Genomic DNA, 22,572 nt, shown 5'->3' on the forward strand with positions numbered 1-22,572 from the left:
TTCCCTGCCTGCCCACCAAGATAACAGCCAGGACTCAACAATGTCTGGCACCTTGAATGGAAAAATATCAGTCTCAAAATTTTGAAAGTCAAGATATTCAGTGCTGCTTATCTTGGTTTAGAATAGAAAGTCTGACAAGATCTTAATTATAGTGTGACAGCAGCAGTGGTAATATAATACCAAAAGCACGTAACTGAAGAGTTTGCAATGCCTTTTAAAACACTCCTTGTACTAAAGGTTAAAGAATATGTTTACAAAAGAAGCCAAAGCCCCCTCACTGGTCAATAGGGACAGTAAATTTCTTTCCTTTTGTGCATTTCTACTTTTGCATATTTTTATGTTTGTTTTGATGGAGGGAGGTGTCTGTATCTCATAGTAAAACTTTATGAAGTTTTGAAATTATGACAATGTGCTCCATGGGTCTAATCTGAGCAGTAACTATTGAGTGATTATTTTCCAATATTTTTTTTTTATTGAAAATAGATTCTTTCTCAGACTATATATCCTGATTATAGTTTCCCATCCCTCCACTCCTCCCAGCTCCTTCTCACATTCCCTCCTCTTTGGACTCCCTCCCTCCCATCTCCTTCCCACTTCCTCTCCCTATTGGACCTGCTCCCTTTCTGTCTATCATTAGAAAGAATTTGCTTCCATTTGTTCATTCATTGCAAAAGAACGGCTTTCTTTCCAGGACACCTTTAACTGTAATCCAGCCTCTCCTCTGAGCCACATCACTTATTGAATAGTATATAGGAAAATCCCCCAAAGAAGCAGAGAAGGAGTAAGGTCTCAAAGCTGAGGTTTATATAGGATCATGTTGCCTCTCAGCATCAGAATGATTCTGTAAAATCCTGAAACAAGCCTGTGATCAGATCATATGGTTTCTATCTACAGTGTTTGTTTTGAAAAACAAGAGAATTCAGAAATTTCAAATCAAAGAGTTTGATTAGTCAATTCCAGTGCAATGGAGTTACTTTTATTCCCAGGAAAAAATACTATATATATTTTAATATTTTAAAGAGAAATACAGGGAAACTAACATTTACGATAATATATACAATTTTATATCAGCAATAGCTGTTAATATGTACTTCCTAGTAGCCAGGTCATTGCAAAAAGATTAAGAAAAGGAGAACAAAATGCTGAGTTTTGATAAAGGAATCTCTCTTTTTAAAGATTTGTTTAATTATTTTATGTGTATGTACATGAACCTGAGTGTATGCATATGTACCATCTGCATATAGACATCTTTAGAGGCATTAGAAGATGGTGTCAGATCCTCTGGGGCTAGAGTTAGGGTGGTTGAACCCAAATCAGGTCCTCTGCAAAGAGTAAGGCTCTTAACTGCTGAGCCCCAACAAGGTATTCTTTGTGTTTTGAATTTGATTATATAGAGTTAAATTCAATGTTATACTTGTGAAAAACAATGCATTATTTGTAAGAATAATTCATTCCTATTTCTAATTTTATGTCACTCTTCTTTAAACTGTGATCACATTTTTGATATGGTTTATTTTTGCTAAAAACCAGTTTGCTGATATTTTTAGATTATTTAATCCATATTGGAAAAATATCTTTAATAAGGAGATAAGAACTCAATCTTGGACATATTCAAAAGAATTTGCATATAAAACTATAAAAATGACATTTTAATAGCACTTCTGTTATACTAAAAACAAAACAAAACACAGATGCTGCAGTCCTATTATTTATCTCCACTGTGCATAGGCATTTGTACTTTTACAAAGCAGGACAAATAAATTGGAGAAGTCTCTTCATAGCTCACCTTACTTGACTTTCATTCATTGTAACTAATCCATAGAAGAAAACACACAGGCCAACAACTGCTGCAGGAATCAGCATGCCAGTATACCATCCCAGCCATGCGAAGTACAAACCAATCTTCTCACCAAAGTATAGCCTGCACAAGAAAGCCAGTCTTCAGTTTGAATTAACGCAACATAAATGACCCAACAATCTCCAATCCCACAACAGATATATCAGATGTAAACTGAGGCCTCTAGTCCATGTACTTGTCAGCAATACTAGGGTATCTGACCCTGCTGGCTGTTAATGACTCTCACAATGGCAATGATGTGTTTCTGTAAACTTGGCCACTAAAGGGACAGTATAAGACCAACTTTCAACAGTACCTATTTCTGGTCCAACTTTCTCAAAATAGTTTTCATAACCCAATTTTTGCCTTTCTCCATCTTCCTAATAGTATACCTTTTTAGTCTTTAATGGAGCTATGTTTTCCTGAGAATAAAAAGAAGAGAAAAAAAAATCAGTTGGCCATCTGATTGGATTCTCAGTTCAGGGCAAGATGTGTCTCCACTTGAGACACTGACATGCTTATGCTACAGTCTGCCTGGTTATATCTCACCTTCTTCCACTGAAGCTTTATTCTGCTTGTCGGAAGCACATTTCCTTTTATTACCACTGGCCTCTAACTAAAACAAAACATTTCCCTTTTCCTGTAACGGGTATTTGTCTTCTTCTTCATATTGTTTCTTTCAGTCAGCTTTTCTCTCTAACCCTTGTTAGGTGTTTTGTGCTTGTTCCAATGCCTTAGTGTCATCAGACATGATGCCTTATAACTTTCCTTCATACCACAATTCAGTGTTACACTCACAACATTTAAGCCCATTGAAGTGAGAGCTGTGCATTTATTGCTTCACTACCAACCACTGTTAGAAGAGCAAATGAAACTAAAGGAATTAAAACCTTATTAGTCTTCAGTTGATATGAAAGTGGCAGATTAATGAGGCAGTTCTAAGATCTACTCAGCTGTTCTCCCTTCACTCACTCACTCCAATGTTGCTTTTTTATAGTTCCATAATTTATAAAGGGCTGATAGAAATAATTTTACATTCCCTGATTTCCTTACTCCTGTGAGGTCTCCATTTTCTAAAGCTGGTTAGTTAACATAACCCTGCCCACAGCTACACTGTTAAAGATTGATGCTTCACAGTGATTGTTGCTGGGAAGAAAATTTAATTATTAGTTTTCATTAACAAGGCTTCCCTTTCTGCATTGTGAACAATGGGATATCTTTATGAGGATGGGGAGAGTAGTTGCAGGGACTGACCTGCTCATAAGACACTAATGCATTAACCTGGTATTTTGTTGTTGTTGTTGAAGTTAATGTAAGTTAATATTATTAGGCTAAAATATGTTCTAAGTCAAAGCAGGCTTCAATGTGTGTCAGGGGGTGGAGAAGCTAGCTGCAGACAAAGAAAAATGGCCAAAAATGACCTTGCCCTGCAACACCGGTATTTACAACTATCTACAATAATTATTCCTTAGAGGTACAACAAAATCCTGCAGAAGAAAGAGAACAAAGGGATACTACTGCAGCAGTTCCCCACTACTGCTCAACCAAGGCCATTCTCTTTGTGTCTCTTTTATTTAAAGCCCCCCCCTGTGACATTTCAGTTGATGATCTGTCCCTTGCTGAAATAACTTCTATCTCCAAGTAAACCCTGGTATCTATAACTTTAGAAATAATCATTTATTTCAACAACTTTATTTTTTAAGTTTAAATCCCTTTCATACCAATTATTAGAATTGTTTGAAATGTCATATCCCTGTTTTTGCAGCTGCTGATTTTTTAAAGTATTCCTTTGGATCTAAAATAGTTTCCATGGGAAATTAGATTGAAACTAAATAAGCTTTAGCTATTAAGTGTTTGAATCAATTTTAAAATAGCAAAACAATATAACCGCATCTCCAGAAATGATTGTTCATTAAAAAAAAAATGAATTGACAGCTTTTGACACATACATCACATTAAGGTATTTTTATACTGGACATGACAATGGTGATTTGCCTGTGGAAATCCCATCAGCTATGATCAAAAGAACCCAACTGTCACATACCATCCTGCTCTTATTATAGAAAGGAAGCCACAGAAAGACTCATGAACAACTTAACTATAAAGAGTTAAAAGTTCTGGAAATTGTGCTTTGTCCACAATAGCTTTCTGTGGTTGAAGCTGAATGTCCTCCACATCACTGCTTCAGTTTTAGCTATAACTAAGTTCCTAGGCAGTGCTGTCCATTGACATATCACCTGCACTCCTTTACTGTATACCCTTTTCTGGTGGGTCTTTCATGATGCATTATTGCTTAGTCACTTTAACCAACACATATTCTTACAGGAAAATTACCCATCTCTGTGAGTAGTCAAACAATAGTAGCTGGAGAGCCCTGGATGATTGTAATAGAGACCCCATTTATTCATAAAAGATGCTTGCTTAATTTACCTGAAGCAATAATAGCAATGCTGCCTGTAGATAAGAATAGTAACTCAGCCGGGCAGTGGTGGCACACAACTTTAATCCCAGGACTCAGGAGGCAGGGGCAGGTGGATCTTTGTGAGTTTGAGGTCTACAGAGTGAGATCAAGGACAGGCACCAAAACTACACAGAGAAACCCTGCCTCGGGAAAAAAAAAGTAATTCACACTGAAATGCTACTCAAAAACTATCATCTTAGTTCCTAAAAAACATTTTTATGAGCCAGCATGTCTTACTATATTGTGCCCACAGATTTCAAAAATAATAATGCTTTACTTTAATACATTAGAATAATGGAATTTGTCATGGTTGACATAGTAAGAAAATGTCTTGATTCTGGATATACTCAACTACTAACATTTGCTGAGTATTCATCCTGTGTATCTCCAAGTGCTTACTCCACTTACTATCCTGTGACCCACAGAGTTCACCACTGTGGACCTTATCCACTCTGTTTTTTCAAAACTTCTGACTTCCAGACAGGCTTGTTGGTTTCAAGATCTATATGGTAGATGGTTTCCTTTCTCTTGGGTCGTGGTTTGTCTACAACTGCTTTCTTCCTCAGGTCACAGCTTGTATCTGTTACCTCCTTCTATGGGTTAGTATTAATTGGTTCTGGCAAGTCCTTCCTCCTCCTATGTCTTTAAGATAAGGTTTAATAATCGCTTCTAGTTTTTACTAGTCCCTGAGCATGTCATTAGGTGTTGGCTTTCATGATCCCACTTCCCACTTCTGTATCTTCTTTCTTACTGATTTCCCTTCAAGCATTCCTTCAGTGATCTGTATCCTACTGACACACTGACTAATACAGTTGTGAGCTATTTTTCATATTCTGTAAACAGATAAAAATATCAACACATATAGCTTAATAATATGTGTTTTTCTTTTATCCTATAGATATTCATCATTAGCTAGCAAATTGGAATAGTATTAACATTCATTTCATGCTTTTTATATAAACAATGTTTTCTGCACTAAAATAAATTATGTAAATTTCAAATATAAATACTCCAAACATAAAACTGAATCCAGGCATGATGCTGTATGCCTTTTATCGCAGCATAGGCAGACAGAGTTCTGTCAGTTCAAAGCTAGCTTTGTTTACACAGTAAGTTTCAGGGCAGACAGGGATACACAGTGAGACTCTGTCTCAAAATAAATGATAGATAGATAGATAGATAGATAGATAGATAGATAGATAGATAGATAGATAGATAGACAGACAGATGATAGAGTTAAGAGCAACTACTCAATAGAAAGTGCTCACAAAAATAGAGAGAACATCTGTTTGGAAGACACATATAGCCAGTCCAGTGCATTACCAAGTTCTACACCTACAAATTCTACTATCCACAGATCAAAGTTGTGTCTTCATTAAACATGCATGTTCTATTTTTGCCATTCATCCCTAAATAATATAACATATTAACTATTTCCCTAACATTCACATTGTATTAGTTATTATGAAAACTCTAGGGATGATTGAAAGTATGCTGAAGTATATATGTACGTTATGTCTAAACACACACTATATAAAAGGAATATGGGCACCGTGGAGTGTGTCATTTGAGAGGAGTTTCTGGAACTAATTTCTTGTGAATACTGACAGCCTGCCACATACACACAGGTGATATGTTGGCTGTTTGCCTATCTGCCTTCATACCTGTTGAATGCTTCTTTGTTTTGATTTTTTTCATTGTTCTAGCTCCATTGTAAAATGCTTATGATGAAATTGAGCAATGAGATACTAGAAGACTTGGTAGTATGAAGAACAAATAAACAATCCAGGATAATTTTCCTCCCCCTAGTATTCCTCAGAACCTGGTATTTTGGGTGTGTAATACATATGGCACCATTTCCCCTCCAGGGTGCTGGTCACTTCCTCTTGCTATCAATCTCTGATTGACTTAAAGACTCTTTTATTACCTTTCACACTCACTCCATAACCAATTCCTGGCATTGAGTTCCTTCCATTGAAAAGTCATGCAGTGTTTTTTGTTGTTGTTGTTGTTTTTTTTCTGCAGAGAATTTCTAAACTGAAATAGCTGTGATAAGAAATAATTTCAAGGCTAGGAAAACAGCAATAGACCAGTTTTCTCATTATTACCAGCCAGTCCATTTACAGCACCTGATCAAGTCCAGAGGCTGAAGCTTGTACCACATTCCCCAGCGTGCCCAGCGCTCATACAACAGATGCCTGTTATTCTGCGGTCCATGGGTTTTGATGGGCAGGCTGCTCTTATAGGCTCCCTGAGAGAGATACAACAACGTAAATCAGAATCCATTTTCTTAGTCAACTTTGAACTGAATAAGAATTAGTGTATCCCTAACAAGGAAATGTATCAATATATAAAATAATTAGAGATTACATACTCAAGCTTACTACTGGAATGGTAAATACCTTTATCATTGGAAATATGATAGTTCTGTGAAAATAGTGTTTTAAATAATTTTTCAAGTAATTTGGGCCCATTTTACTTAAGTAAATGAGACTTCATATTTCACTGTTTGGATCAGGATCTTTTAATTAAAAATGATAAAATTATTGTAATCTTTCATTGATAAATTGAATACCATTTAGATTTAAGAAGTGAGCTAGATACAGAAAAGTTCTCTTTTACTTATAGATTATAAGAGAACAAATATTTGCTTAAAACGAATGGGATCATGACCTTTAGAGCCACCTATGTGTTTAGATCCTAGGGTCTTGTAAATTTACTTTTAATATTTCAAAATTTAAGCATTTAAAACACAATGTTTTCTTTCAAATGGCCTTCATATGGTTGAGTGTTCCCTAATCACCACAGATGAGATTATTTATGAAGCTTTCTTGAAACTTTGAGATCTGGTTTGCAAGTGTCTTCAGGCTGCAAGGGGATAACATGTTCATGCCATCTCTGACACTTTAATAAAATATAAAAAAAATAGTTAGGGACAGGGTGATACACATTCAAAGTACAAGCCCAAGATATCCTCCCTAAGATAGCCCAAGTTTTTAAAACTTAATAATTGGAAGCCAAAGAGAAAAATGAAAAACTATCTTGATTTCAAGTGCAGAACATCCACTTGGAATAGTATTTGCTCTTGAAACTAGATTGCTGCCTGCCTGATACTTATCAAAAGGATGAATAGCAAAATTGCTGTTCTTTTGCAGTCAGTGCTAATAATTCTAATATATGGCATTCACCCAGATTTAGTGGTCAGACCATATATATTTCTAGATGCTAAAATTTAGGGTACCTAGGACACCACTGTGCAACCTGCACTTAACACCGACTACTACACCGCTCTAGATTGACAGTGACAAGAGGGGAGCTGCAAGGGAGAACTGGGTGAAGAGAAAGCTCTGACCTACTCATGCACTTGTGAGCCTTTCTGAAGGCTCACATATTGTCAGTGGTCCCTAATCACACCTTGGATTGACCTTCCTCCATGATCCATCCTTGAAAGAATTGTATATTTGACTCATGTCTTGGACAAAGTTTTCTCATACATATGCACCTTTGGCCTATTGATTTTACCTTTTCCTGTCCGTTTTCCCTAGAAGGATTTGCCATGCTCCTCTAGCTATTGCCATTTTTGTAAGAAAATAAAAAAAACTCTCAACTATGAATAAAAATTATGAGACTGAATATAGTATCTAGCATTAATCAAAAAGGAAGACATATACATTAAAATATCCTTATTAGACTATATATTAATACCATTGACTTCATTTTCTTCTTTGTAAATCTTGCTTTTCTCCCATGAGTAAATAGCAATTCAAATCAATAGACAACTCCTAGCCAATTTCATTGTGTCTCAATTATCTTTTGTATATTTACAGTAAGCAATGGTACTCAATGATACTTTTTATTTCTTTTGTATATTCATGACATATATTTATATTCCAAATACTTTATATACATAAATTAAAAAGACTATCATCAACAACCCAGTTATGACAGCTACCAAATTTCCCATGAGAAACTCAAGTAAACTATCAGTGTACAAGCTAATTATGCAGAGAAAATTACCGTGCCCAAGAGAACAAACCAAATTTCCTGTGTTAAATGACTCCCTTAGCTGTGCTTCTCTGATCACTTTAGTTTACCACCATTTTAAATGGTGTTTAATTTTTCTAAGCTGTGTTCCTTTATATCTAAAGAGAGAATAATGTTTACTTCTTTCTGCACAGGCAAAATCATGGTAAAACATGTGCTGGTTCAGCACATGAAATATATGAAAAAAATGCTCATGATTATTATTCCTAACTTTTTATTGTAAGTGGGTATTTCATGAAGATCAATAACACTTCCTATGCTTATAACTGTCTTTGACGTTTTACTTTCTTGTACCTGGATTATATATGTTTATAATGGAATTAATCTTATTGTCAGTACCACAGGGTTGTTTCAAGTGAGAGATAGTCCATACTTATCTCATTGACAAATACAACATTTCCAATTCATTTTATCTACTAACAGTTATATGGGGCTGCAAATTCCTCATATGCATTAACTTTTGAGCTCATTGCATTAACATTGGAAATCAAGGAATGATGGTTTTTGAAAGGACAGAAGTAAAACTTCTAATTTATTTTAAGATGTGACACAGTTAAAAAAAATAAACTAAAGGTGTGTATAGCAGGGGCCAAGGAGGTGTTCAACAAATGCTCTTTTCATTGTTCAGGGCCATCCACATCTTTCTAGTTAAAACTTGGAGCAAGATAATAATCTGTCTAGAAGTGAGGTAGGTAATGCATGGAGGTTTTGATTGTGGTCTTGTTTTTGACTTTCAGGTATTCTAAAATAGTGAATACAAGTCATGAACCTGCCTTATTCGGAAGGAATGGGCATTTCAAGCAGGATGAATCATGATGTATTGTGTTGGAACAGAGAGTAGTTAGAATATTAAACTGCTCTGGGGGAGGCTGGGGTTCTTCCCATAGGGAAAACTGTAGACATGTTTTGGAGTTGATGGGCCACTGTGAGGCTAAAGGATGGTAATATTGTCTCAGTGAACTGTTCTAGATGTGAGTACTCAGATCTAAATGAATGAAATTGTTCAGGCACTGTCATGGTTTCAATGAGAAATTTCTCTAATGGTCTCAGGCATTTGGAAACTTGGCCTTGAGTTAGTGGAGCTGTTTAGATAGGTTTAGGAGGTATGGCCAGGAGAGATGGGGTTTGAGAGTTTATGGTCTCATCCTAGTTCCTATCCCTGCTTGGTTCTTACTGCTCAAGAAGTGAGTTCTTGTTGCGTTGCTCTAGCCACCATTCTTGCTGCTTGCTGCCATGGTGCTTGGTCATGGACTCTAATCCCTAGAAACCGAAGCCCAAATAAACTTTTCTTCCATAAGTTACTTGTTGTGGTGTTGGATCACAACAACAAAAAGTAACTAATACTGTCTCCGAGAATGAAAATATTTTGTTTTGTTGAATGGAAAATATCTTTCAAAATTACCTCATGTGGGGGGAATGCTGCTATGTATGAGCCATTATTTATAAGTTTACGGATACCTAGAAATAGAACAAAGATCTGAGTCAATTTCAATGAAGGTTTTCCCTTAAAACATGTATAAATGCACAGAATTATTTTAAGACTTAAAGCAATTCAAATGACTTCCATATCCACATCAACTATAGGGATAGTAATTTTGAAAAAGAGATTGGTACTCAGCCTAGGTGTGTGTCCTTGCCACATTGTTTACAAGACACCAACACAATGTTTCATTTTACCAAATCACACCATGATGAGTGGTGTACTGTTAATTTCCACTTCTTGGGATCACATGAACCAAGAAAACCTTTTTATCTATCCCCCACCAAATACAACAAAATTTAGTCAGAGAAGAATTTTCTACTCCTGACATTTGACAGAAAATATTGTTGGATCGAGAAATGTTTGTTTATGCTAAATTGAAAGGATGTAAAATGTCACACTAAAATTTGTCATCTTGGTGAAGGTACTGTGAGATTTCCTTTTGAGAATGAGCAATGAGAAAAACTTTCTGGAGAGCAACGTTTGTTACAATGTTATTTATTATCATGCAAGAAAGAAATATTTGTATACCTGAAATATGGAACCTTTTATAATGTTGCAAACAAAATTATATAAGGTGCACAGTAAATAATTGTAGTTTAGTGAGTGCTTATCTTAGACTGTTCTACAGGAATTTTGCAACTTATTTTCATGTGATACATAATGACGAGAAAATAGTTTTAAAAGTAAAAATGCATATACAATACACATTTATATTTTGAAATAATGCATTTTTTCTATAAATTCATTACTGATAACTGTGACTAGGAATACTTTTTATTTTATTTTTGTTCTTCTGTGTTTAGCATATTCCCACAAAGAATATACTTTTTAAAAAATAATTAAAAATGTCATTGAATCGTATAAGTACAATTTTCCATCATAAGAAAATTTTCAGCTCATGTTCTGGGTATTTTAATTTTTTTCATTAGAAAATTTCTCATTGTTTTGGGTAAAGTTTTAGTGTCTAAGGCAACTATTTTGATTGCTCAGTTACAAATGAATTGTTAGTCAGAAAAAACTAGACCATGAAGATTCTTCTTTACAAAGTAAACATGAAACATGCTAATTTTTAAACTAGTGTTGTTCTTCATCCTAGCATAATCAGGAAATTATGGTAATAGATTCCAATGGGTTGTCAGTTTTTAACTTTGAAGGATTTAGAACAGTTGGCTAACTGATTTCTTCATTTCTTCAATTAAGCTTCACAATTGTCAATGAGTATGTTAGCTTTGTTTTGTTTTCAATTCTATGTAAGGCTTTCAATTTTATTCATCTTGTTCTAGTTGCACACCTCTCAGTTTTCTTTCATATTACATATGTACTAAAATGTTAACCCCATCAAATGACACAAAATTTCAAAATTTAATGAGTTAAAATAAGTGGCCATTTAATATTCCAGAAACAATCTCTCATTAGGTTACTTACATATTCTTCTAGACTTTCATTTATTTTTATTTCTATGTATTAAGAAAATGGAATCACACTAGACTAATAGTTTTGTAAATTGCTCTTCTTTACTTATTGAATCATGAGGATCTTTCAAAGCCAATTCGATCTAGAAACTAATTTTAATTTCTGTGTATAAAATCTGTGTCATAAAGTGTTTAACATACAGCACATAAGAAATAAAATTAAATCCTTTAATTAAAAACTGTATTAGTTTAGGATAAATTTTGTTCTTAAATATTTGCATAGTTCACGATTCAGTGGCCAAATGCCCTCAAAAATAATTTTATGAAAAGTAGCAATACAAAATATTCACATAATTTGTGTCTAATGTGTTATACATCTCATAATTAATGAGTGAAAGTATCAAATTTCATTTGTTATAACACTCTACCTCTGTATATCTTTTTTAATATTTTAAACTATGTCTGTAAAATAATGTTCTTACCCACTTTTGATATTCCATTTTCATATTTGGTGTGCTCCAGCATGTGATAAACTATCCTGCTTCGAGTAGCATTGCTGAAGAAGGTGTCCTTATTGTTTATTATAAAGCTGTTAGGATGAAGGGATTGGTTTTAATATTTAGAATAGAACACAAAATGTAGTCACAATTATAAATTCCTGGGTAACACCCATCTTTCTGTCTCCGTAATTAAAGGCAGTGAATGTAAAATATTCTAGGGTAAGAGTCATCATCTTTAACAAAAAATCAACCTACAGATGAAAAGAAATACAGTAAAAGCAGAGAATGATCAAATATTCCTTTTAGCATCTTCTTTCAGTTTGTAAAGAGGTCTTGATATTCTCATATGTCTTGTTCATCATAGAGTAAGAATAAAATTTACCATTTACTGGCTGGGGTTTGTACCTCCTCAAGCAATGTTGCTCCAAATAGGTTTCATTAAAAATTGAGATTATCTCCCACACAACACTTTCCATTCTATCTTACTCAATTTTCAGAGTCTAGTGGTGTCCCATAGTTCCCCTTTTCTTTTCCCTGATACCCTAAAATGTCCCTGTGTAGAAAGAGTATCAATGAGGGGCTGTGGTGATATATTGTGTCAGCCAATATGTTGTGCACCCTGATAAAGCTTGTCTGAGGATCAGAAGAAAGAGCTAGCCACTATATTAAACATAGAAATCAGACAATCGTAGCACACACCTTTAATCCTAGCATGCGGGAGGCAGAGAGTCATCCGAATCTTTATGAGTTAAAGGACACACTGGGGAACAGAGCAAGGCATGGTGACACACACCTTTAATCCCAGTGTTAGTTAACCATAGAGGTCTGGAGGTCTATACAGACAGACAGGAAGTGATGTAGCTAGGCAGAGAGAGGAAGTGAGATGCAGAACAGAAAGGCATATAGGAGTGGGTAGACTGGAAGCAGATCTCTTTGGCTGAGGATGTGGCTGGCTTCTTTCTACTCCTCTGATCTCTCAGTTTGTACCCCAATATCTGGCTCTAGGTTTTTTTATTAATAAGACTGTTTAGCAATTCATTTTACGAGAAGCCTTGTGAGTGTGGATGATATGAAAAGCAAAGGGGGATTTCACAATGAGAAGGATAGATTTGTTTAAATGTTTACTTTATAATGTAGTGGGAGTCTCTAAGCAGTGGAATGAACTGGAACTTATTAGATGGTGACATTCTCTGCTTCCAGGCACTTTATCTCTATGAATGATGAACCATCTTTCTGTCAGACATTTCATCTGGAGTATTAATTATTCTATCCCTTGCTTCCTCCTCACCCTCCATATCAAAAGGTTACCAAGCTAAATAACTTTCCTGTGGAAGCACTGTCTCCATGGAGCTACTACCCTGTTCCTGTGTGTCAGTGCTCCTGGCCTAGATTTTGAGACCTTTGTCTTCTTAACAGGTTTTACCCAGCCTTGTTTATTTTAATCTGTACAGTAGACCATGTTATTACATTTTGAGTTCCTCAGTGTTTAATATTATGTGTCTTATTTCTGTCTTCAGATATATTAAGTTCAGAGTCTTGGTTAATATAGTTAGCAGAAAGAAAATCTACCAATCTTTTTTTTCACCATGAGATTTAAGCCTACCAGAGCAAGTAGTTCTTAGGCAGATAAGTTCAGTTTTTGAGGAGGTTGCATTATGGAAGAATTAAGTAGGTGGTATAATCAACAAGTGAATAAATAAATATATTCCATCTGGTTTATGTGAAGAACATGTAATAGTATAATGATGTTGTGAGTGACTTGAGGAAGGGTCAATAACAAGAATTTTCTGATATGTAGGCAGACTGATTGATGGGAAGAAGAACGCTCTGCAAAACTTAGGGGCACGATAGGTCAGCCGAAGAGAAAAGAGGTGAAGATAGAGCTGGAGCTTCACTAGAGCAGCTGAGTCATGGGCCCAAGGCTGGTGTAGTTGTATGCATCACAGGAGGACGCCTGAAGGAGTGGGGGTGAGGGAGGTACACAGGGTGACAGCAGGGTGGCCCACCCTGAAAATAATCAAAAACTGAAATGTGTGATAAGTTGAAGTGGGACACTACTAGGGAGATATAAGCCAGATGTTTCCCTGGTCTGATTAGTGTTCTTCAAAGACTGAGCTGTTTCCTTGAGTTTTCAAAGAACGAGAAGAACATTTTGTTTCACAATGTTTGGTGCAACCAGAGATCTTTAAGACCCTGTGATAGTACAACAGAAAGCTGATGTTCCCTGGACTGTGAGTTCCCTATACATGGGAGTCTATGCTCTGTTTTGCCCTGATTTCTCCAAAGCTGGAATTAGAAAGGATGGCTTTATATGTGTCTCCAGGATTAAATAATAAAATGAATAGAATATTTTAAGGAGGAGAAACTCTAACTGATGTTTGGCTGTGGTAGAGATTGGTCTATAATTCCATCAACTCCCACATCCCAGAATAAAGTCTCATCCAGATATCCAGAATGGCATCTGTGGGCTCCATAGCCTTGGTCCCATACTAAATTGTATATTTTACAATTTTACAACAATATTTTGTGAATATTGAATATTTCACCTTCTCTATATTTACCTTTTTTGTTTAGCTTTACAAATTTCATTCTTGTCTATAGCATTTGACTAGGAGGATCATGAAGGCAGAGGGCAGAACCTGTGCCATAATGAACCTTATAATTCAATTAATGGCCTGTAGAAACTCAATAAATCATAGTAGAATGAAAGCATGGACAAATAAACAGATATAAAGGAAGGCAAGGAGAAAGAAAAAGACTTGACAGAGAGGGAGAGGGAGAGAGAAAGACAAGAAAGTTAGAGACAGGTAGTCTTCTCTAAAGAAATTCTCAATTACTGTATTTGAATAAGAGTGAATAAAACACTTCAATACTAAATGAATTTTTTAAAGTAAAGTTATAGTTTCAGTAATTCATTAATTAATGTTATTGTTAGTAGCAATCCTATTATTGTTGCAATTACTATTTTAAATGAATTATTTTGTATCATAATAATTTTTAAAATATTTATTTAATGTGTATTTGCATTTTCTTGCATATATGTATATATACCACACATGTGCCTGGTGCCTGAGAAAGTCAGAGATGTATTGGATATTTTGTAACTGGTGTCACAGGCAGTCCTGAGCCTCCATGTATGTGCTGTGGATACCCTATAGCTTGAAACACACACATTCATAAGCCTCCATGTGTGTGCTGTGGATACCCTGTAACTGGAGTTACAAACAGTTGTGAGCCTCCATATTTGTGCCAGAAACTCCTCTGTGAGGGTATCAGGTTCTTTGAACTGCTGAGCCATCTCTGATGCCTACATAGTTATTACTTCAAAAGAATATCTAAGTTACCAGCCTATGGAATAGTATTTAATCATGGCTTGACCATCTCTGAATTATGAAATTAAATATAGAATCAATTGTTCATTTAGTGCTGTACCTAAGTTAAATATAAATTATAATACAATGATACATTCTCAACCTAGGTGGTGACCAACGGGAATGTCCTCAGTTATTTTTCCTCCATAAACGTGCTTGAGGTAATGGGAAGTACAAAGCCAGGACATAGAAGAAAAGAGATGAGCACTCACTGGTGAATCCTGGCTCTGCTGAAAGGGCCAGTGTAGCAGTCTGACTCCTCCAGTTCTGGAAACGCTGACTTGTCAAGAACCATTGGGTTTTGGGACATCCATTTTTTGATTCTTTTGAAATAATTTTGTACCCTGGAACCAAGTCAAATTCCAGAACTAGATAAGGTTGTATCCAGAACTTTGTGATTTTTTTTATATTATTAAATATTGTTTTCATTTTATATACCAACCACAGTTCCCCCTCCTTTCCCTTCTCCCACCCCTCCTACCTTCCCCCCACCCACACCCCATCCAGTCCTCAGAGGGGGTAAGTCCTGTGTGACAGTTTTCTTAGATACTAGAGAAAAAAGATTTCCAGATACTTATTTGGTGATATTTTATTTGTGTACCCCAATAAAGCTTATCTGAGGATCAGAGGAAAAAGCCAACCACTATATTAAACATAGAGGCCAGGCAGTGATAGCAAATGCCCTTAATCCTAGCATTTGGGAGGCAGAGATTCATCCAGATCTCTGTGAATTCAAGGCCACACTGGGAACAGAGCCAGGTGTGGTGGCACACACCTTTAATTTCCAGCACTAGTTAACCATAGAGGTCTGGAGGTCTGTACTGACAAATAGGAAATGATAGAGCTAGGCAGATAGAGAAAAGTGATGTAGCTGGGCAGAGAGAGGAAGTAAGAGGGCAGGGACAGAAAGGTGTGGGTATACAGGAAGTAGGTCTCTCTGGAGGCTGAGGAATTGGTATGGTAGAGTTGGCTGTGGCTTGTCCTGTTCCTCTGATCTTACAGTTTTCACTCCAGTATCTGGCTCCAGTTTTTTTTTTTTTATTAATAAGACCTCTTAAGATTCATCTTACATACCTACACCATACACACACACACACACACACACACACACACACACACACATGCACACATATAGTCACAAGTAACACATTTACGTACACCACACACATATACACTATCCATACACATCCACACTCATGTGTATACACACACTTCTGTTTTCTCACAGAAGAAATAAATAATAAAGCAATGCCCACATTTATTTAAATTCTTTTCAGAGAAATAATATCTCCATAGAAAATTACCTTGCATAAAGATGGCCATAGGAAGGAACATTATAAAAGGCAGCACAATATAGTTCTAAAATCTGTATATATGAATATATATAAATGTAGATTATTCCCTGGTTCTTTAAAAATGTGTGAAAATTTGCATGTAAATGCATAATGTATGTTTGTTAATTGGAATAATTTCTATCCTTTTCTTTTACAGAATAAAAAAAAAAAGCAAAAGACTGACCTTCAGCATTGATTCTGAAAATCTGAATTCTGTTACTATAACAACAGCTGTTTTCATTTAAAAATACTAAGCAGTGTTTCCACTGTGATAATGGTGTGATGCTGAGAAGTCAAAATGGCAGGACAGAATATCTCTATACACAAATACACTGTGTCTTAACATGGGTTTTGCCAGGTTCTTGTACTTTAGAAAAAAATATTAAGACAGCAAAGGGCAGGCAGCAAATACTGTATCTTAGGAATTAGTTCATTTAAGTTTATTATGGTGAAATTACTACACAGAACTTTAAATAAGAATTAAATCTTGCTGAAAAGATTAGGATGTAAAAATCTTGATCATTTCTTACTAAGCAGGACTATCACTGAGATGACAAGCATTTCAGTTTTGGAGGGACTGCAACATTTATTTTAATCCTAAACTAACAAGCAGTTTTTGGGGTGTTCATTTTGTTGGTTCTCATTATAAACAAGGCCCCTGAATTGATAGACTATCACTGTATCTCGAGGCCAATGCAAAGACATGTAGAAAACAGTACAGATCAATTTCTCTAGTGTTTAAAAAATTCAGCATTGCTGTTGGAATATGCATATTAGATGGCAGAGAGCTAAATTTGCCAGTTTCTGTAACCAGACAAAACAGCTCAATGCTTGAGCTCATGTTCTCAGCTCTAAAGAGGGGAAGTGATCCCATTTGTCCTACATTCAGCAAAGGGTCAGAACAAACCAAAAGGGTAACTTCAAGGACACTTGGATAATGTAGATGGACTGTAGTACCTAATGGCCTATGATCTCTGGCTAAATTAAAACATTCTAGAAATAAGCAAACTTCTAAAATTTATGAAAGAAACTTAAGATCATCATCTTCTACTAAAAACAGAAAAACAATATTATCAACTTAAACCTTCTTACACATTTTCTGAGAAGGGAAAAAATGGTCTCAGAAGGTGAAATATTGCACTGGGTAGCTAGCTGTTCTAGCTTTGACCTGGAGGTACTAACCCCATTGAGGCTTCCAGTAACTGTCACGCCTATGAGGCAGGGCCTAGACAGAAGCCCTTAAGACCTGAGATCCGGATGTGCCGGCTCTCTTGGTTCCTGGATCCTGGATGCTGAAGGTAGACCGAGCAGAGTTCTCCAGAGAACACACACTTCACCTCTCCTGGACCCTGTAACCTATCCCTGTACTTGTAAGTTACCCCACAAAATAAACCTCCCTTTTAACTATGTGGAGTTGCCTTAATACTTCAACCAATAAAATATTATCAATCCTGGATTTGAAACCAGATTCTAGAGTCTAATTAATTTATTTCCTTGAGCTTCATTTAGTTTTTTTCATTATTAAGTGAAATGACACCTTGAGAACTAAATGGATAGTAGAAACAGTTCAGTATGTGCTCAGTCAAGGTAATAAGGTGAGAAATGAAGGTTGAGATACTGTTTGTGTTGCTACAAACTTTGACACCAACACTATTTGTCATATTCTCAACATCCAAACATGTTTATTATCTTGGGCATCTTTTAAATGCTGGATTTTCTGATAAAACATGATTACAGTTTTAGTGTCTTTTATTAAAATCTGGGGGCAAGGTAAGATAATTCTATGTAAGCTAGAAATATAGATCAAAGGGCTCTGAGTATCTGACCAGAATGCAAACTGTCAAACATCTGGGAAAGCTCTGAGTGGGACTGTGGGGGTGGGCGTGGGGGGACCGTAAGAGAGTCTGTTATTTTTCCTCATCTGCAACACTGGTTACCTTTTGTTCTGTCCTCATTGCAGGCTATTTTGATAATGCCTTAATATTTGAACATGAAAATGCTTTGTTAATAAAAATTAAATGTTGCCATAATAATGCTTTAGTTATTTCCTCTAAAGAAGCCTAGAGATATGATGATCTTCAGAAGCTGGATAATTGCCTAGGTTGTTTATCTCTTAATGTTTACCAGCCAAAGTTAACCATGCACAAACATCTTTTCTATTGCAATAAAGGAAATGCACTAATAAAAATAAATGTGTGCATTTGATATAAATTTTATACTTTGTATAGTTTTTAGTGACTATGTTTAAAAATATTGTAAGCAATGATCATTTATGTTCACCTTTCACATACAGAATTTACATTTTTCTCCTAAAACAAATTGAAATAAAATTCACAATCAATCTTCTCCTCAAGTGAATATGGAAACAAACATAAACAAGCAACAGAAAATTTTTCTTGTCACTTGATGCTGACGCCCTTTACTGTGTGATGCCCTGTACTCACCACTTGAATCCAAGAAAATAAAAAAAAAATGAAGAAAACTGTTCACAAGAAATGAAATGTGAGGGACAGCTTTTATTAATATTCCAAATACCTAATTTTAAATTTTATGAATTTAAACAGAAAATAGTCAACATAAAATATCACAAAACAACATGATACAGTGTTCTTTTTTATTTTACTTGAAATGTTGAGTACCATAGACAAAAGACCATTTTAGAATTGTGAAACTATGGTTCAAATTGTAAATTTTACACATACTAATATGTAGGATTCATTTAAATTTAAGTTAACTCCAAAACCAAGCTGTATTTTTATGTAAAATACTTTTTATAGATTTTAATATTCAAAATTTTATTCTTTAGTTATATCTCTGAAAAGTGACTATTCAAAAAATAGACCTATTAATAACATAGTTGAAAAGTTAGTTCTGTAACAGACCCTGAGTCTCCAGTTGCAACTGAGGGCCACATGGTTATTTGGGGTCTGATCAGTAGCCAGGGACCATGTTGGTGCTGCTTCTGGGGCTATACAGAGACATAAGTGGCGCATAAGGCTATCTGGTGCCATGGTGATGTCCAGGCCAGGCTGCTGCTAAGGGCCATGTCTGGATATGTGGCCCTACTGCAGCCAGGGTCTGTGTTGATTTCCACAGCTCCTCTTGCCACAAGGGCTGTGCAGATTTGCAGGTTTTGGGCTGTCACCTGGAGCTGTGCTAGTGTCCAAGAGCCAAGCTGCCATTGGGGTCATGCCAATCTCAGTGGCCTGCACCATAGCCTGGGGCCATGGTAACATCCAGGCCCAGGCTGCTGCCCAGGGCCATGTCTGGGACCGTGGTCCTCTTGCAGCTGGAGTCTGTGGCCCTTGTTGCAGCTGAGGTCTGTGTTGATGTCTGTGGCCCTTGTTACCACAGGGCGGCGGGGGGGGGGGTGGGGGGGCGTGGGGGGGAGGGGGGGAGGCGGGGGGAGCGGCATAGGAAGTATGCATAATGAAATCAGAGGGCCATGCTGAACCGGTTCCATCCTTCACTGGCCCTGGGATAGCTGTCCATGTCCCTTGCTGGACACTGCAGCAAGAGAGCTGTCCCTGGCCCTGTGGTGCCCTGAGATGGCACCACACCTCACCACAGGCAAGAGAGAACTGACCCTGATGCCATGGGCTTAGGGGAGCTATCTCCTCCCCTTGTCTGAGGGGGTAGGCTCCAGTGGCCTGGATTGACAAACTCGACTACCACCCAGGGCCCCAGCCAGGCCTGGAGTTTGCCCACCCAAACATCGACCCCATCAAGGACTTGCTGGAGCTCATGAAGGGACTGGTCCCGTGAAATGCTACTGCTGGATTGGTGGGATATCTGAGTGGAGATTCTGTGAGATCCAGTGATAAAGATACCAGAAACCAGGGGCCTTGAATCAGACCAATGACTCATTGCAATGAATAATTGTAAGTAAAGCTGCGTGGGCAAAGGGAATCCAGTGTGACACACCCAGGCTCCCCAAAGACAGCAGGATGGAGGAAGATGTGTTCGAGTGTCAGGGAAGATGGAGGATTGAAGAGATATGTTTTTGTTTTTGTTTTGTTTTGTTTCTGATTTTTGTTTGTTTTGTTTTGGATTGGATTGATTTCTTTTCAACTTTCTTTGAGGTTACTGCAAGGATGAGGGCAGGATGTGGCAGAGGGACTTTAAGGTGAGCAGAATTAGGGTGCATGATGTGAAATTCCCAAAGATTCAATAAAAAAATGCTGTTAAATTAAAAAATTGTTTCAAGGAATCAACATAATTTTCTTCCTAAAATTTTAACTGAAGACATGGATAATCGAAGGTGTTCTTTATATTTTTGTAAATGACAAATTGGTAATAAAAATGTGAAGCATTCACTAACCTGCTCATTGATTTGTTCTTCTGGTCAGTGTAGTAACATTTTTTCCTGAAAAAAAAATTAGAAATCATGTGAAGAAAATACAGTTAAACCAGGAAATGGCAGTATTCAACAATATTAAGTGTATCAACACTCCATTTTCATATACTTAGGAAATTAAGTCATTTGAAATTAAGCCATTACATTATAACATGAAGACAAATAAATGCAAATTTTAGAAGTATAATGATAATTTAATAAAAATATAAGAAATATAACAAAGTAACTATAACAAAATAATTTTAAATGCATAGGTTATTTTTTGATACATTGTTTTTAAATATTTGAAAGTCTGTCTTCTGTAACTCAGTACTTACTAACTGGATTATTTATTTTCCATGCTATATAAAGTCATCAATGCAATTGTCTATCTATCCATCAATCTTTTAAACACATATGTAATTGTTCTAATTTGGTTCTCTGTTATCATGATAAAATACTAAGCAAATATTGACCTGGGAAGAAAAGGTTCATCTAGACTTACACTTCCATGTACTATTTCATCACTGAGGGAAATGGGGCAAGAACTCAAGGCAGGAACCCATAAGCAGGAATTGAAGCAGGGGCCAAGGAGAAACATTGCTTAGCAGCTTGCTTCCTCTGGCTTGCTCATGTTGCTTTCTTCTACAAACCTGGACCACCTTCACAGAGATGACACTGCCTATGTTGGGCTAGGTCCCTCAAACATTAGTCATTAATCAAGAAAATATTTCACAAAAATGCCCATAGGCTGATCTGGTAGATTTGCAATGAATAACTGTGAATGCAGAGCCCAGGGCAGCACACAGTGCTGAGAATGAGTGTTCTGGCCTGAACATGACATTTATACCACACTCTCTGGGGTTCAGGAAACATCATGGAAGTGGAGGCATGAACAATGTGGAGAGTCAAATGAAATGCCATCTTCTGGTCCGGGGCAGTCATTGCAAACGAGTGTAGCTATGACTGTTTGAACTAGAACATCATAAAACTAAATCTGTCATCATTCACTCATGGATATTGAGAGACTGATGGGGCCCTCCTCATCCCTAGGGAATTATTAGCTATTGATCGATACTGGAAAAGTAGGAGTCATTGTCTTCAGTTATACACACACTGGTGAGCCTACCAGTGTGTAGTTCCAGATCTGTGGCCATGTGGAGAGCCTGGTTAAGCTCAGTAGCTCATGAAACAAAACAAGAATATGTGATTGTTGGAAAGAGATGTGCAAAGAAGTATAACACACTTGGTTTCAGAGATAACAACTCTTATGGCAAAGGTTAACTTATTTATGAGTAATTTATTCTATATCCTCTCATTGGAACTCAGATATCTGATTTTTGAGCCTTCCAAAATGACCCCCTAACTTAACCACTAAAACACACCTCAGAAGCTCAGTGAATCCCATGGTGGTGCAATTAGTAATTAATCATCAGTTATAATGCAGTTAAAAATGTTCAATTAGCTCTCTGAGATAACATATTTAATTTCAGTCACAGATTGTGATGGTCTGTCTCACTTGCCAACTTGACAGGATCTGGAATCAACTAAGAGGCAAACTGCTGTGCACTCCTGTAAGAGAGATTCTTTACCAGGTTATTTGACCTGGCAAGATGCACCATAAATGTGAGTGACCTTTTGCCTGGCAGCACACACCCAGGAGACAGAAGAAGGAGGCTTTGCTTTTGCCTGTTTTCCTTCACCTTCCTGCTGGTAAGTTCATCTGTGCTGTTAATGCTGCTGATGCCAGCCGTCCTGCACAGACATCAGAACCCAGCTTCTTCAGGCTGCCAA

The 22,572-nt window shown here is 36.6% G+C and overlaps 1 protein-coding gene across 1 annotated transcript in view; it reads right to left on the bottom strand.

The window, feature by feature from the left end:
• The window catches only part of LOC143272954 (anoctamin-3-like), a 282,163-nt gene that overhangs the window by 125,588 nt on the left and 134,003 nt on the right, over positions 1 to 22,572 (bottom strand). The window contains exons 7-12 of the mRNA XM_076570270.1: positions 20,764 to 20,808; positions 15,321 to 15,452; positions 11,720 to 11,826; positions 9,745 to 9,800; positions 6,428 to 6,549; positions 1,787 to 1,921 (exon numbers count right to left, since the gene is read on the bottom strand). Of these exons, the coding sequence (XP_076426385.1) occupies positions 1,787 to 1,921; positions 6,428 to 6,549; positions 9,745 to 9,800; positions 11,720 to 11,826; positions 15,321 to 15,452; positions 20,764 to 20,808 (597 nt within the window). The remainder of the gene's footprint in view (positions 1 to 1,786; positions 1,922 to 6,427; positions 6,550 to 9,744; positions 9,801 to 11,719; positions 11,827 to 15,320; positions 15,453 to 20,763; positions 20,809 to 22,572) is intronic.

This window comes from Peromyscus maniculatus, chromosome 4, assembly GCF_049852395.1.
Source record: "Peromyscus maniculatus bairdii isolate BWxNUB_F1_BW_parent chromosome 4, HU_Pman_BW_mat_3.1, whole genome shotgun sequence".
Lineage (NCBI taxonomy): Eukaryota > Metazoa > Chordata > Mammalia > Rodentia > Cricetidae > Peromyscus > Peromyscus maniculatus.